Genomic DNA, 16,287 nt, shown 5'->3' on the forward strand with positions numbered 1-16,287 from the left:
TTAATTTTATTTCCTTTTCTATCAAAAAAAAATTAAAAAATAAAAAATAAGCCTCTCTCTCCTCTCTACCCACTCCCACGTTCTCTCTCTCTCTCTCTCTCTCTCATATTCCATTTTAAAAACAAAAATAAAAAAGTTCACACACTTTGTGTTGGCATATGCTAATTCCATTTAACAGATCCAAAAGGTCAAAATGCAAATTTTCTTCTCTTTTACATCTTTAATTACAAACATTGATTGTGGACAAAATTAAACCCATTTACATACTCTATATGGCAACCTGTTTATTTGTTTCGACCGTTTTTATTAGTAGTCTGATGTGATACTGGACTAGATCTAAAAGCAATGGAAAACACGACCTGTACCTATAAGCCCCATGAATTAATAATACATCAAAAGAAACGCAGGAATATAAGACGGGACATACGAAAGACTAAGGAGTCAAATCTTCCGAGTGTGTCACGATAATTTGTGCATACAAAAATGTTCATATACATCAAATTATATATGCGACAAAAGAGTGAAAAAACAAATGGTCCAGAAATTAAAGAAGTTCCTTTGAATGGAATAATGCCACGTTTGACGAATTCGCTGAAATGAAAGTACCCCACGAAGCCACAAGCAGGGGCAGTCCATAACTGAACCTCCGGAATGCCTAATTCTCTAGCAGCTTCGCTCCCAAAGGTCATCACACCATCTGCAACTATGCAAGTAACTTGTGGCACTTGAGGTGAGGAATTTATCCTAGTGACCAACTCTTTAAATGGACCATAACAAGTTTTCTTAATGGAGTCACATAAAGCTGGAATATCTTGGGTTCCATCCTTATACGAAGAAGGCAACCCGTCCAGTATGGTCTCGAACACAAAGTCCGGTAGACCCTTAACGGAATCGGGACCTTTTGACTGGATTAAACAGTTGTGGTTAAACTCGGTGTTGACAAAGGCTATGTGGAAACCCCTTGGGTGAAGAATCTTGGCTAATTGCATCATGTGGTTAACATGGCCTTGTGCTGGGTATGGGATGAAAACTGCATGCCCTTTTTTGGTTGCTTGTTCTACTGAACTCATCATCTCTCTTTAGTATTTACCAAAGACTAGGAAAGAGCCCAGTTTTGAAGCCTTAGTTTTGTGTAGTGAAAGCTAACTTTGATCTTGTACTATTTATACAAAACGTGTGGCAACCTTCTCATCGGCACCTAATAATCAATCCAATGTAGACACTTAATACTACGGTCTAATGGTATTCATCTTCACTTGTAAGTGAGAGGTCTTATGTTCAATTTTCGCCAAAAATGAATTTGAACTATATTGTTACTAACTCATTGTGAGGCTTAGGCCATTATCCCACCCCTTAGTATAGATTATATCGTTTATTAAAAAATAAAAAATCAATTCAATGCTTTTTTTTTTCTTTTTATAGTTTTTAGATGAAAAATGATAAAAACATACATTTTTTCTCCTCTTACCCACCCTTCAATTTGATGGTTATAAATAAAGAAAGGCGTGTAAAAACCAGCTCACTTTTTGAACTTCATAACAAGAAACTTTTGTCAAACGTCTAACTTTTGCTAGGACGTCTAACTTTTGCTGGGAATTATTTTTCACAAATCTTTCTATTAGTCTATTTATACTAAAAAGAGTGTTAGTCTAATTATCATTTTTTTTTTTATCTTAGCAGACTCTAGGACATGATTCACGTTTAAGTGAGATTCGAGGCTCATCATCAGGTTTACAACTTGTCCAGGTGACATTTTCTTAATTATTTGAAATTAGCATTCAAGATTGCAATATAGTTTCTTCTCATAACTTACTATTTAGTCATGTATGTACGGACCAATTGGACTAGAAAATCAAAATCAGTTGTGTAGACCATCCTTATATCAAGCCATACGTTATCCAAACTAGTCCAAATAGAAAATAGTCTCATAACTTACTATTTCTGTTAAAAAGTAGTAGTATTCATGATAAAAAAATTCCAAGATTTGAGGGGAACAAATTAGGAAAGAATTGCTATTTTATTATTTTATTTTGTTATATATAAAAAAGTAAAACTACTCGGTCAAGCCACGGCCACATGTTGCGACTAAAAAGGGTTGTTGCGTTACCAGCTCGAGTGAGCAAATTTGCACTCTATTTATTTGCCCTTCGTTTTAGCGGAATATTATTTTTCTCTTTTGGTAATCAAGGTCATGCTGCTTGTGGGAGAGTTTTTCGGGATTGGCATGGCCAATTTCTTGGTTGTTTTTATCAGGGTATTCGTCATCAAAAATCATTTTTTGTGGAATTGTTAACAATTATTCTTGATGTTGATTATGCTTATCAAATGGGTTGGCATACATTTTGGCTGGAATGTGATTCTTCTAGTATTCTTGCTTGCTTGGATGACTTTGTCCCTCTTTAGTTGGAATGTGGTTCTTCTAGTGTTCTTGTTTGTCCCTCTTTGACCTCTTCGTACACACTTGTTAAAAGTTGTTGGTAACTATTTGCAATCTTAATTTTATATGAAACTTTGAAATGAATTTTTATTAGGCTAAAATTGTCAAATTTAGGTTATAGAATGAAATAACATGCAACAAAAAATTCATAGTGTTTTTCAGAGTTAGGATAAACTATCAGTGGATTTGAGACGTTAGGCCTTGAGGCTGGTTAATTAGAGGGTTCCGGGGGGGGGGGGGGGGGGGGGGGGGCTCGGATCGGATCCGTTGTCATTGCAAGAGTCGAACGACCGTGTCCATATCGGGAGGCCCAATATACTAGGTTTTGATACTGAAGTGGTATGTATATTTTGTTATGTATAATTGATGAATGAGAAAAGAGAAGAAGAAAAAATAAAAATAAAAAAGGAAAAGGCATGAACGTAGAGATTTCAATAATTCGCTTGATTTTGAAATCAAAAAAAAAAAAGAAAACTTAAAATGATTACCAGAAAGGAAAAAAAAACAATGTGTATATATATATCAAACGGTTGGATAGCTACATGAGAAGTAAAGGCTGCAGCAAACTCCATCAAGGCATCATGCTGTAACTGACAGTCTCAAGGGTCAAAACTCCTCTTTACTCTTATATACTAATTAAAAATGTATAGAAATTCAGAAATCTTTTCATCTCCAAAGTCCTATCTTCTTGTATTCCCTTTAGCAGAAGCTAAGATCCCGATCAGCTAATCAGTATTTATACCAGTACTGATATAGGAATATCCTAACCAACGGCCCAGTCCTCTCTGGACGTGTTACACGAGGTATATCTCTACTGCGTTTTATATCAAGGAAATTGATAAACACAGCCAACAAGATAAGAACATGTAATTGACTTACATGGTCCTCATTGAACGGTAGGCATTCGTAATATGACTTAAGCTACCTCTGGACCATTAGAATGAGAGGTCCTTACAAAGTAAAGAGCTTTAATCATTGAAAATGGGTCAAGTACATAAAGATAACAAGTGGCTTGTACGATTTAAAAAATAAAAAAATAAAAAAAAAAAAAAAAAAAAAGCTAAAAGAATTTGACCATCATTTTGTTTTCAATTTTTTTTATTTTAAAAAACTAAAACATGCTATAAACATTGTATTTAAGTGTGATTGTGTAAATTCTAAATTAGATTTCATACTAATTATTCCTCCCAATTAGGACTTGTATTCCTTGGAGGAGAAGGATTATTCCCTCCCTTATTACTATAAATAAAGATATTGGGGGAATAACACAACCCTACAAACACATCTCTCACTACTCTCTCTACTGTGCCCCTTCTCCCATGTCAAATTAAAATAAGCCACAACACGTTATCAGCACGCTCTCACCGCTGCGCTTAGGAATCTGACGTAGAAGTTTTCTGCATCAAATCAGTTCATCAATATCATCATGCAATCAGGTTCTTCAAAAACAACGATTTTTATCTCGATATTTTTGCAGCCTTGATAGCATGACCATTCGCCATAATGCATAACCCAACTTTACATTTTTCGAATTTTAGATTCTACATAAATTATGTATGCATTATATCCATAATTATTGAATTATGTGAATCGATATTGCCATGAATTGCATCTAATATCTGCTCATGCATTAAATTATATGTTGAATATGCATTGAATTAATCTGGAATTGAATTAAAAATTACAAAAAAAAAAAAATTAGGATTTCATTGGAAATTAGCGTGCGACGACTCGAAGTTGTGTTGCCAGGCTCCCTTCCCCGAGCCAAGAAACCCAATCATGGAGCCATGGCTCCAGGCCCAGACCCAAAACCCGACGCCTAGATGGCATCGCACCTATTGAACCGTCGTGAAATGGCCTGCAGTCATACCCAGCCACCATAGTTACCTCTCGGAAGACCTGAAGTCGTCACCGACGAGTCCTTGACCGAAATTTGACGATTTTTCGTTGAAATTCCAATCGAATATTTCTAGGGTTTGTAGAACGTTCAGAGTTTTTCACTCTTTGTTCAATTTTATAGTTGCCATCAAATTCGTGGCCTTCGCCGTGATTTTTTGTGCCACGACACAACCGCTTGCAATGGTGGTACCGGTCTCCTTCTCTTGCGAGTTCAGCCAGCTTGAGCTGGGATGTCTAGTTCGACACCCAAGCCCATTTAGGCTTGCCTTGTTCTCAGTGAGCACCTAGCCTTTTGGGCTTTTGAACTCTTCTTGGCCCAACACCAGCCTCCTTGGCCATGATGTTCCCACCACACCTAAGCCCAACCCTATAATGGCTGCAGCATCATTATACCACACTGCACAAGATTGGCACCCCTATTTTGGGCATTTGCCATCTGGCCTGCAATTGCAACCCACTTTTGTGCTCACGGGCTTATCGCCCAAGCCCGGCCCGCGAACAACATCAACCCAAGTGGGCTTTGGTGTCTCCCTGCCCCACGTCGCACCAGATCTCCACCTTGTGTTGGTGTATCTGCGACCGTGTAACACCAGATCAGAGCCCCATTTGGCCCTCTGTCCTTGGGCGTGCATCCCCTAGCTTGCTAGTTGCTACCCATGCCCAGTTTTTAGGCCTAGACCCCACAACAACAATTTTTTTAAGCCCACATGTAGGCTTTAGTCCATATTTTTGCGCCCCAAATTTGATCGCTATATTTTTTAGGCATTTTTTGGGTTTTATAACTTTTCACCCACACTTTAATTTTGGCCCGAAGTCCAAATAATTAATCCAATTATAATGATAAACCCTGAAGATCTATTTGCATATTTTCTTATTGCATATTTCTGTGAATATATTTGTGTTTGTCTGCAGGAACATATGCACCTGAAGTTCATAATTCTTTCGAAGCCCCAAGTTTCTAGAAACATGCCTCGTTTGAAACCTGAAGTTTTCCTTAAAAACATCACCCATGAAAACCCGCAGTTTTTTTTGTAACTTTAAAGCAATAAATGTCTAGTAGAACCTGAATGTTCTACTCCTATGTGAATAGATCGATTTTTTCTCCATTACACTAACCACACTTTTGTCCATTTATTTTGTGATAAGGACATGTCAAATTTGAACAAACTCGACTTCACAACTTTAGAGGTCTCTGGAAGAAACTACCTTAAGTGGGTCCAAGATGTGAAGCTCCACCTCACCCCAAAGAATTTGCGCCCCACTATTGAAGATAAGACGGACAACTCAAATGACAAAGTTGAGAAAGTCACCGCCATGATCTTCATTCGAAGACACATTCATGACGCACTGCAAACCGAGTACCTTGTTGAGGAAGATCCACAAGCACTTTAGGTCGCTTTGGTTGATCAATTTGATCACCAAAAGGACATCTTCTTGCCTTAAGCAAGACATAAGTGACAGCATCTGCATTTCCAAGACTTTAAGTCTATGAATGAATATAATTTTGAAGTTTGTCGAATGCGATCACTTCTCAAGTTCTGTAACTCGAACTTGACCGAATAGGATCTCTTGGAGATGACCTATTCGACTTTCTTTGTTATCAATATTATCATGCAGCAACAATACAAGGCTCAGAAGTTCACTAAGTTTTTGGATTTGATCTCTATTTTACTTCTCACTGAAAAGCAAAATCAGCTATTGATGATGAATCATCATGCTTGACCTACTAGGGTGACTGATGTGCCTGAAGTACACTATAGCACAAACCAACATCTAAAACACCAATATAGGCGTGGTAGGGGCGGCCAGAAGCTACCTCGTGAAGGTTAATAGAGCCAAAGCCTATCTAAGGGAGGAAACTGTGCCCATAAGCGCCCTAACCTCGCTCCCAAGGCCCTGAACTTCAAGAATAAAGGCAAGGCACCTAACCTAACACCATAGATGCAGACATGTGCTACCACTATGGTTCAAATGACCATTGGTCTCGTGTTTGTCGTGCTAGCTTGAAGGTTGTAGCTGAATATCATTCTTGTCATAAGAAGTTTGAATTAAACTTTGTGCAAGTGGATGAACAGGAAAGTACCAAAATGGAAGTTTCTAATTTTCAAGAGGCTATTACCCCTATGGAAGATTAGAATCTTAGACATGAACTATTTGGAGTTGAATTTTAGAACCTTAGGGGCCAAATTCCACCTAGTGGCCGAACCCCTCTTCTTTTTTATTTAAGTTTAAACAATTTTCCTTTATGTTTGGATTATTTGTTGGTGATTTATTTTTGGATATTAAGTTTTAAATTTTTATTTCTATGTATGACTAGTGGGAAAGTTAGTTATCTAGCAGATAGTGCAACCATACGCACCATTTTGCATGAACGCATATATTTCACTAACTTCATACCTAAAAATATACCTCTAACAACCCTCTCAAGCTCATCCAACTTGAAGGATACGGTAAGGCACGTATAATGTCATCCAATAGTACAATCTTAACCATTGCTGAAGCACTTTATTCTCTATGTTCTGGAAGAACGTTGTTGAGTTTCAAGGACAATAGAGACAATAATTACCATGCTAAAACTTATGTAGAAAATGGAGTTCAATTTATGTGCATCACTTCCTACGAATATGGCCAAATGGATATTCTAAAGACGATGAAGCATATCCTAAATGGTCTATATACTACAACCATACGCCTTATAGAAAGCCACTATGTGGCTGGCCCTACCTCAAGGACCGTGCACAAAATTACACTTTGGCATGATCGTTTGGAGCACCCTGGATGAACAGCGATGCGCTGTATCCTCAAATCTTTATGGGGGCATCCATTAACCCGAAGTTTAGGTTCGATTCAAGGAATCGCATGTCAAACTTGCTCTATGGGAAAACTTATTATTAAGCCTTCTTAGGACAAGATTCGCTCAAATCATCCTATTTTTCTACAAAGGATTCATGGGGACATTTGTAGACGGATTCCTCCTCCCTAGACCATTTTGATATTTCATGGTATTGGTTAATGCTTCCACATGTTGGTCACACGTCTACTTATTGCCCATAAGGAACGCTGCATTTTCCAAACTGTTGGCTCAGGTTATCAAGCTCAGGGCTTACCACCCTAATTATCCAATCAAATATATTCAATTGGATAATGCTGGAGAATTCACATTTAAAACTTTTGATGACTATTGCATGTCGGTTGGGGTTGAAGTTGAACATCCAGTACCCTATATTCACACCCAAAACAGCCTAGCAGAGGCATTTATTAAGCGTTTACAAATAATTGCTCGATCGTTGGTTATACATACCAAGCTCCTGATCGCTGTTTAGGGCCATACAATATTTGCACATAGCCATGTTGGTTCACATGAGGCCTATTGCGACACAACCATATAATGTCTTTTAGTTGGTTATCGGATATAAACCCGGTACATCACATTTGCGCATTTTTGGTTATGCGGTCTATATGCCGATTTCGCCGCCTTTACGTAAAAAAATGGGGCCTTAGGAAAGTATGGGAATCTATGTCAGATATGATTCTCCTTCAATTATTCTTTACCTTAGAACCTTTGACATGCGATCTTTTTACCACTCGTTTCATGGATTGTCACTTCTATGAGACAATCTTCCCATTGTTAGGGGGAGATAAGAACGTCACTATTCCTGAAGAATGACGCGAATTATCGTGGATGACTCTCACTTTGTCTTATTTAGATCCCTCCTCCACTCAGTCTGAAACAAAAGTGCAATGCATATTAGATCTTCAGAGCGTAACTCATAGCATGCCAGATCTTTTCATAGATCTAGCACGAGTGACAAGATCACATATTCCAACTGCAAAAGTGCCTGTAAAGATGGATGTACCAAATGTACGATAGACCTTCCTCCTGGAGGCCCAGGACGCCACTTTGCCCGATCCACGTACATTAGTAGCTAGCCAATCCTCTACCTCTACACAAAAGCATGGCAAACCACTTGGTTCAAAGGATTCACATCTCGAGAAGAGGAAACCCACAAAATAGGCTGTTGAGCCTATAGTGAATTCGACTATCGCTTACTTATTCTATCCAACTCATGAGGAAATTCTAGATTACAAAAGCATCCTTGAAGAGACAAATCCAGCTCCTAAGAATCGAGAGATTTCGGTTCATTATGCTAGCTTGGATGATGTTTGGTGTAGAAATGAGATGATCATCGACGATGCATTAGCATATGCAGTACCTACTAAGATCATGTTGAGCGATGACACCGAACCCTGTTCCATTGATGAATGTCGACATAAAACTGAATGGTCAAACTGGAAACAAGCAATCCAAGTCGAACTCGAATCGCTTGCAAAATGTAATGAGAAGAACGAAATCGTGGTTACAATGCTCGTCTTGTTGCGCAAAGTTTGTCATAACGCCTTGAGATTGACTATGACGAAACTTATTCACATTTTATGAATGTGATTACTTTTCGCTACCTTATCAATTCGGTAGTTTCCGAAAAACTGAGTATGCAGGTGATAGACATAGTAATTACATATCTCTATAGGTATTTTGATGCTGAAATTTATATAAAAGTTCCCGAATGACTTACATTAGCTAGATCAAATATTTCCAAACCCCGAAACACGCTCTCAATTCGACTGAGGCATTCACTCTACGGTTTGAAGCAATCCTGAAGAATGTGGTGTAACTGTTTGAATGAATATTTGACTGGTCAGGGATATGTGAACAATGAACTATACCCTTGTGTGTTTATTAAGAAGTCACGTTTCAATTTTGTGATTGTCGCAGTTTATGTCGATGACATGAACCTCATTGGAACTCCTAAAGAGCTCGAGAGAACTGTTGCACACTTGAAGTTGGAATTCAATATGAAAGATCTAGGAAAGACTCAATATTGTCTTGGTCTAAAGATAGAGAACCGTTCAGATGGAATCTTAATACATCAATTGAACTACACCCAGAAGGTGTTGCACCGCTTTAACGAGGATAAAGTGAAGCCTTCGAGTACTCATATGGTCATTCAATCGTTAGATGCAAAACGAGATCCCTTCTGTCTAATGAGGATGATGAAAAGATTTTAAAGCCCGAAATTCCTTATCTAAGTGCATTAGGTGCTTTATTGTACTTAGCTCAATGCACAAGACCCAACATCTCCTTCACTATTAATCTTTTGGCAAGATACAGTAATGTACCTACATATGGACACTGGACTGGTGTTAAAGACATCTTTCATTACCTTAAGGGAACTACAGATCTGGGCTTGTTTTATCCCTACAAATCCTCAAGTGATGCCGCACACCCTATCTCGAGTTGATTCTAGCTTTGTTGGTTATGCCGACACAGGTTACTTATCTGACCCACACAAGGCGGGCTATCAAACGGGTTACATTTTTACCGTTAAAGGCACCGCAATATCTTGGAGGTTAACTAAACAAACCTTAGTTGCCACTTCGTCTAACCATGTTGAAATTCTCGCCTTACAAGAAGCTACTCGAGAATGCTTCTGACTAAGAGCAGTTATGGGTTATATTCAAAGCTTCAGCGATCTTTACCCCATCATTGACGTCCAGACGATGATCTATGAAGATAATGTAGCATGCATCAAACAGCTTAAGAAAGGTTAAAACATCAAATGAGACAACACCAAGCACATTACGACGAATTTCTTCTTCTCACATCAACAGCAAGAACATCAGAAGATTAAAGTCACACAGCGTTCACAAGACAATCTGGTTGACCTCTTCACCAAATCACTACTGAAGGTGACGTTTCAGAAACTTGTTCACATAAACTTTCTGAGTTATAACATTGTTAATTCTCTTTGGAATTGTGTCGAACTCAAGGGGAGTATCCTAAGGTATACTTGCTTGATCTTAATGTTCTCTTTTTTCCTACAATTAGGAACATTTTTTTCTTTAGGTTTTTGCTACCTAACAAGGTTTTGATGAGGCACCCACCTTGGGTTGATCATGTCATTGATGACATCCAGTAGACATTTCATTTGACTTTGCATTCTCTCACGCATTTTTCCTTAGACTATGAAATTTGTCCCTACTCGGGTTTTACCACAACCATTGAGTTCTTTTGTGAGACTTAGTTCCGTATGCAAGTTCCTACTTTACTTTTAGACTAGCGTGTTCCAAAATTAGTGCCGACGAGTCGACTTCCTCAACTCTACATGATGCTAAATCTACTTGAGTATTTACACACTCAAGGGGGGAGTGTTATAAACATTGTATTTAAGTGTGATTGTGTAAATCCTAGATTAGATTTTATACTAGTTATTCTTTCCTATTAGGACTTGTATTCCTTGGAGGAGAAGGATTCTTCCCTCCCTTATTACTATAAATAAAGGCAATATGTAAAGGGAATAACACATCTTCTATACAACCCTACATACACATCTCTCTCTACTCTCTCTGTCTCTCTTTCTCTCTGCCGTGCCCCCTCTCTACCCTATCAAATTAAAATAAGTCACAACAAAACTAAATATGTGAAAAATTGCTCGATAATTATTTTCAGTTGTCAAACCAAAAATTGTAACCTACTTTTGTGAGTTTTTGAATGTTAACTTGATTTTAGTTTTCAATTTCTCTAAAAAAAAAAAAAATTAAATTTTGAATTAAAACTGAAAACTGAAAATTGAAATGATTATTAAACATAATCTAAGGAAAGCTCAACCATCATGTAGAAACATTACAGACATAACCAGTCCTACTTATCTTATCTACATGAGCAAATACACAAGCAAGCAACAAAGGTAAATAAACCACGAACCAACTAACAATTTGACAATGTTATGCTCTAATGCATTGCAAAAAGCAATTAGGCCTATGCACTATGAACTTTGGTGCAAGTTCAATCGTCTCTGATCTCCTTCTTCCTAACAACTAATAATTTAACCCATTAATTCTATTGTTTATTTATTAAAAAATTAATAATAAGACTGATAATTTGACAATTGTAGTATTTTTTTTTTCTGAAGCAAACAGATCCCAACAATCAAGGACTTACTTTTTAGACTCATTTTTTTCTTTTGGGTAATTACATTTTTTTCCCCCTCAAGTTTGTTTTCAATTGCAACTTCATACAACATCTTTAAAATATTTCAATCTCATACATTTACTTACTATTTCATTTCAATGTTGTACAACTGTTAGTCACTTAATTAAATTGGTTGTTTAATGATGATGTGGCAAGTGCAGATCCCACATTTTGCTGATTTGGAGTCCAAATTTGTACCATATAGTTAAAAAATTTTGAGAAAAAATTTAAAAACTCAGAAGGATATGTTGCAAATATAGATGCTCCATCCGCCCTCCTATATTGTTCTCGATCTCGCCAAAATCCTCTATGATTCCAACTTCTAGTCCATCGTCTTGCAGACGTTGGCTCTCTGTAGCCATTGAATATCTCATAGCTCCTAAAAGTGTTCACCGGATTATTTTGGTTGTTTCCGTCATTATTGAGCTTGTCGTTTGCTCTATTTCATGATTGGTTGTAACCCGTAAGCCCAGACCCAACGACATTGCCATTAATATTGTAGCCAGTGAATTCATTTAGGGCTTCGCTACCCTTTTTGGAGTACCTAGTGAATGATTGGTCGCCAACTTCGGCGTTTTCCTCGTAGTCTGTGAACCTATGAAACCACTTGGTTGAATTGTCCGAGTATGAGTTGAATCCGAGTTTAGGAACGTCCATTAAATCGACTTACTTCTTGATATTGTTGGTGCTGCCAAAGGATCCCGACATACATCTAGGATTAACACGTGATACTATGATGTAAAGGTGTGTTAAGACCCAAAAACTTCACATTCAAACCCCATCAACTTTGCGATGGATTTGACAAGTTTAGCCAAATGCTTAGGCCTATTCAAACATCAACTTTGCAGCATGCGTCAACTGTCATGGAAAATAGCTTGCGGTGGAACCCTCGACTACAAGCCACTTGCGCACTTAGGATGTTACTGTGTGGCCTTTGTTGTTATCTTCATCTAGTGCACCTCACAAGACACATTGGATAGCGCACAACACAAAATAGAAGGAGGATTATCTCTTCTCCTAATCTCTCCCATTCCCTCCCCTTATAATTGAAAGGTTAGAAATAAGCCATGTCAACATCTTCTTATATTGGTTTTTTCATAGAAACAATAAAACAAAAAGCAAAGTGTGAGAAGAGAGGATGAAAGAGGATAAAAATAGGATGGGAGAAAATTCTACTTCCACAAAACACATTCGGATGAGCCATTTAAGTAATGTTAGTCGTGACCTACTAGCATTAGTCTCTTGAAGAAGTCCATAAAAGACCCACAAGAATAATAGGCCAAGCTATCAGGGCCACAAAAGGTAATGCCTTGGGTCCATTTATCACTTTGTAGAGCAACTTGACTATTTGGTTGCATGCTTGAACTTGCGATTCATGCTTGTAAAATTCCTGTGTCTACGCATACGTAAAGAACAAAATTGTCCAAGGAAATGAATACCTTGGGAGGGAACCAAGCCAATGCATTCGGGGTTCCTGAGTGCATCACATTTTCAATATCAATTATAGGCAAGAGAAACAAAGGGAAGCAAGAAGATAGAAAATTAGAGACATGCAAAAGACAAGGATGAACTTCGACATGTAGAGTTGTTTATTTATAATGAGGGGCTACAAAAACTAGAAAAACTGAGACCCATGTTAGCAAACATAAACACTAAAAGGCAACAATAAATATGAAAATAAGATAAATCTCTGGTCAATAGAAGCATATTTGATAGCTCATGAAAAGGGATCAAATGTGTTCCTCATTCTGTAGCAAGTCATTCACCAAGTTGGAGTGCCTCTTTAAATAATCTCTCAAAATTATTGTACGATGATCCCCCAACATTAGTAGCTTCAACAGCTTTTTTCTTCCATTCCTTTGCCTTTTCCCTCATCTTCATCCCTCCTTCTCCTTCCAGCATTTCCTTAACAAGTGCTTCAATTTCATTGCGCTTCACGTCGGGGCTCACCTCCATTCCAATCTCCCAAGTTGTGCATGAGTATCGACAATTCGTTTGTTGGTCTGCAAAGAAAGGCCAGCAAATTACAGGCACACCATGAGATATAGTTTCAATGGTAGAATTCCAACCACTGTGTGTTAGGAAAACCCCAACAGATGGATGAGCTAACACTTGCTCCTGTGCACACCAACCTGCAATATAACCCCTATCCTTAATCTCCTCAAAAAATTCGTCGGGTAAAATTGGTGAGTCACCCTTTACCACGTCAGCCCTAACTATCCATAAAAATGGGTGCTTGCTATTTGCCAACCCCCATGCAAACTCGATCAAATGCTGGTCTGTCATCATCGTTACGCTACCATAATTTATGTACACAACTGAATTGGGTTTCTTTTTATCAAGCCATTCCAAACATTTTGTGTCTTCTTTCCATAAGCTTGAGTTAAGTGACTTGCTTTCGAGGAAATGCCTGCCAAGCAAATTAAGGGGGCCAATGGTGTAAATGTTGGGGAACATTTTCGATATTACCTCTAACACTTCGTGTTCAAATTCTTCAAAGGTGTTGAAGATGATTGCGGAAGAGTTCAAACAGTTTCGTGCTTCGGATCCCATGAAATTAAACATTACACCGTTAAGATTAGTAAGTCTAATGTGACTTGGGATATCCTTGAGCCGAATATTTTTCATGCCTGGGATCCAATCAATTGGTGTATCGAGCGTACCATCATGCATGAAATTCTCATCTGAAATGCATGGAAGGTGAAGCCTGTGTGATGATAGATAATTATGCTGATGTTATAAGAGTAAATTTGAAGATCTCAAATGTCTACTTTAATTTGCAGTTGCTCAATAAAATAATAAATAATAAATAATAAATAAATAAAAACTCATATATTTTTATAGGCGCATGGTGCAAAATTCCTTGATAATTTTATCCAACAATTATTTCAATTCCGTCAGCACTGACTCTTACAAAGTGGAAACTGATTTTGTTTAAACCAAATGATCACTACGAATAGATCCAATCATCCCCAATAACATAGAGGAAAAGATTTCTGAACAAAAAATAATAATAAAAAGACTAAATGCATTTAACACATCCAAAAGGTCAAAATGCAATTTTCTTTCTCATTCACATCTTTAATTGCAAACGCTGGAAGTCCTGCACAAAAGTGACGTGGCACGTCCAGAGAACAACACGTGTGGTTTTTATTTTATCTTTCACCCAATTATGGCTCCTCTTTTTGGACTGATTCCTTCCCTGTTCACCGCCTTCTATTTTCTCCTCTCTGTCCAACAATTCGCCCACTATCTATTGAAGAAATATCCAGAGCTTCAAGATGGCTGCAAATCCTAATGTAATTTTCCATCCTCTTACTAATTTTGAATAGAAAAAAAATCGGAAATTTCATATTTGCATTTTTCTCTCCTCCCTCCCTCTGTATCTCTCTTTCTCTCTCCCAATTTCTCCATTGCAAAGCTTCATGCTTTATGCTTTATCTTTCCCCTCTTTCTGGCCCTTCCAGTCCGCAACCCCCGCTCAACCCACCATCTGTTCAGGCCACCATCAAAATTGTCCCCTCCGTCATTTTTGTGCAGGACTTCCTGTTGTGTTTACACTTTACAGCAGCGAAGTATTGTTCTACTCTATGTGGCAACCTGTTTATTAGATTGGACCGCTTCTATAAGTAGTCTGATCTCTTGTGATGCTGGACTAGACTCAATAACATACTGGAAAACATAAATTAATAATAGATCAAACAAAACGCAAAAACATAAAGAGTCAAATATACGAGAGGAACACTTGTGAAAGCGTAAAAAACAAATGACCAAAAATTAAAGGGAGTACCTTTGAATGGAATAATGCCACGTTTGACGAGTTCGCTGTATTGCAAGTACCCCATGAAGCCACAAGCAGAGGCAGTCCATAACGTAACCTCCGAAATGCCTAATTCTCTAGCAGCTTTGCTCCCAAAGGTCATGGTGCCATCTGCAACTATGCAACTAACTTGTGGCACTCGAGATGAGGAATTGATCTTAGTCACCAGCTCTTTAAATGGACCAAGACAAGTTTTCTTAACGGAGTCACTTAAAGCTGGAATATCTTGGGTTCCATCCTTATCCGAAGGAGGCAACCCGTCTGGTATGGTCTCGAACACAAAGTCCGGTAGACCCTTAACGGAGTCAGGACCTTTTGAACGGATTAGACGGTTGTGGTTGAACTCGGTGTTGACAAAGGTTATGTGGAAGCCCCTTGAGTGAAGAAGCTTCGCTAATTGCATCATGGGGGTTACATGGCCTTGTGATGGGTATGGAACAAAAACTGCATGCCCTTTTTTGGTTGCTTGTTCTACTGAACTCATCATCTCTCTTTTCCAGAAACTAGGAAAGAGCTCAGTGTTGAAGTCTCAGTCTTAGCTGTAATGAAAGCTTACTTTATCTTGTCCTATATATAGAAAATGTCTCCACTTACTTATCCTTATTACACACACTTCTATTTGATGGTCCCATTTCCGAAATCAGCTCCCTTTTACGAAATTCATAAGAAGAAACTTTTGTCAAATGTCTAATTTTTGTTGGAAATTATTTTTTTCACACTTTTCTATTAGTCTAACTATCCTAAAATATTCTAATTTTTGTTGGAAATTATTTTTTTTACACTTTTCTATTAGTCTAATTATCCTAAAATGAGTCTGTTAATCTAATTATCATCTTTTACCTTAGCAGACTATAGAACATAATTCACATTTAAGTGAGATTCGGGCCTTATCATCAGGTTTACAACATGTCCAGGTAACATTTTCATTATTTGAAATTAGCATTCAACATTGCTATATGGTCTCTTCTCATAACTTACTATTTACACATGCAGTCTTGTTCACTTAGGTATCGTTTGGTATGCAGACGGGACGGGACGGAATGGAATGGGACGGGACAGGACGGGATAGGACGGAACGGAACGGAGCGGAAGCAAAGATGC

At 37.9% G+C, this 16,287-nt stretch overlaps 2 protein-coding genes across 4 annotated transcripts; both read right to left on the reverse strand.

Annotated features, from left to right (window-relative positions):
• Positions 1 to 250: 250 nt before the first annotated feature.
• On the reverse strand, positions 251 to 1,112 carry LOC125471142 (7-deoxyloganetin glucosyltransferase-like). The gene has a single exon (XM_048571237.1). It carries the CDS (start codon positions 1,071 to 1,073, stop codon positions 393 to 395), a length of 681 nt encoding a protein of 226 aa, XP_048427194.1. The 5' UTR covers positions 1,074 to 1,112; the 3' UTR covers positions 251 to 392.
• Positions 1,113 to 12,932: 11,820 nt separating this feature from the next.
• LOC103940141 (linamarin synthase 2-like) lies at positions 12,933 to 15,737 on the reverse strand. 3 transcript variants are annotated; one of them, XM_048571242.1, is made up of 3 exons: positions 15,157 to 15,737; positions 13,836 to 14,050; positions 13,162 to 13,369 (listed from the first exon to the last, which is right to left on the reverse strand). In XM_048571242.1, exons 1-3 carry the CDS (start codon positions 15,671 to 15,673, stop codon positions 13,313 to 13,315), a joined length of 789 nt encoding a protein of 262 aa, XP_048427199.1. In that variant the 5' UTR covers positions 15,674 to 15,737; the 3' UTR covers positions 13,162 to 13,312. The 3 variants fall into 3 exon arrangements, with proteins under 3 accessions (XP_048427206.1, XP_009348490.1, XP_048427199.1); XM_048571249.1 differs by lacking the exon at positions 13,836 to 14,050 and having other exon boundaries at positions 12,933 to 13,369; XM_009350215.2 differs by having other exon boundaries at positions 12,933 to 14,050; positions 15,157 to 15,736.
• Positions 15,738 to 16,287: the final 550 nt, after the last annotated feature.

Source organism: the organism of the source record quoted next, unplaced genomic scaffold (assembly GCF_019419815.1).
Source record: "Pyrus x bretschneideri cultivar Hongxiangsu unplaced genomic scaffold, Pyrus_bretschneideri_v1 Contig104, whole genome shotgun sequence".
Classification (NCBI taxonomy): Eukaryota; Viridiplantae; Streptophyta; class Magnoliopsida; order Rosales; family Rosaceae; genus Pyrus; species Pyrus x bretschneideri.

Excerpts from the sequence above, each read along its gene's own strand:
- LOC125471142 (XM_048571237.1), bottom strand. The coding sequence starts at position 1,073 with ATGATGAGTTCAGTAGAACAAGCAACCAAAAAAGGGCATGCAGTTTTC.
- LOC103940141 (XM_009350215.2), bottom strand. The coding sequence starts at position 15,673 with ATGATGAGTTCAGTAGAACAAGCAACCAAAAAAGGGCATGCAGTTTTT. Across the intron at positions 14,051-15,156 it reads TGGCATTATTCCATTCAAAG|ATGAGAATTTCATGCATGAT; the intron begins GTACTCCCTTTA and ends CATGCATTTCAG.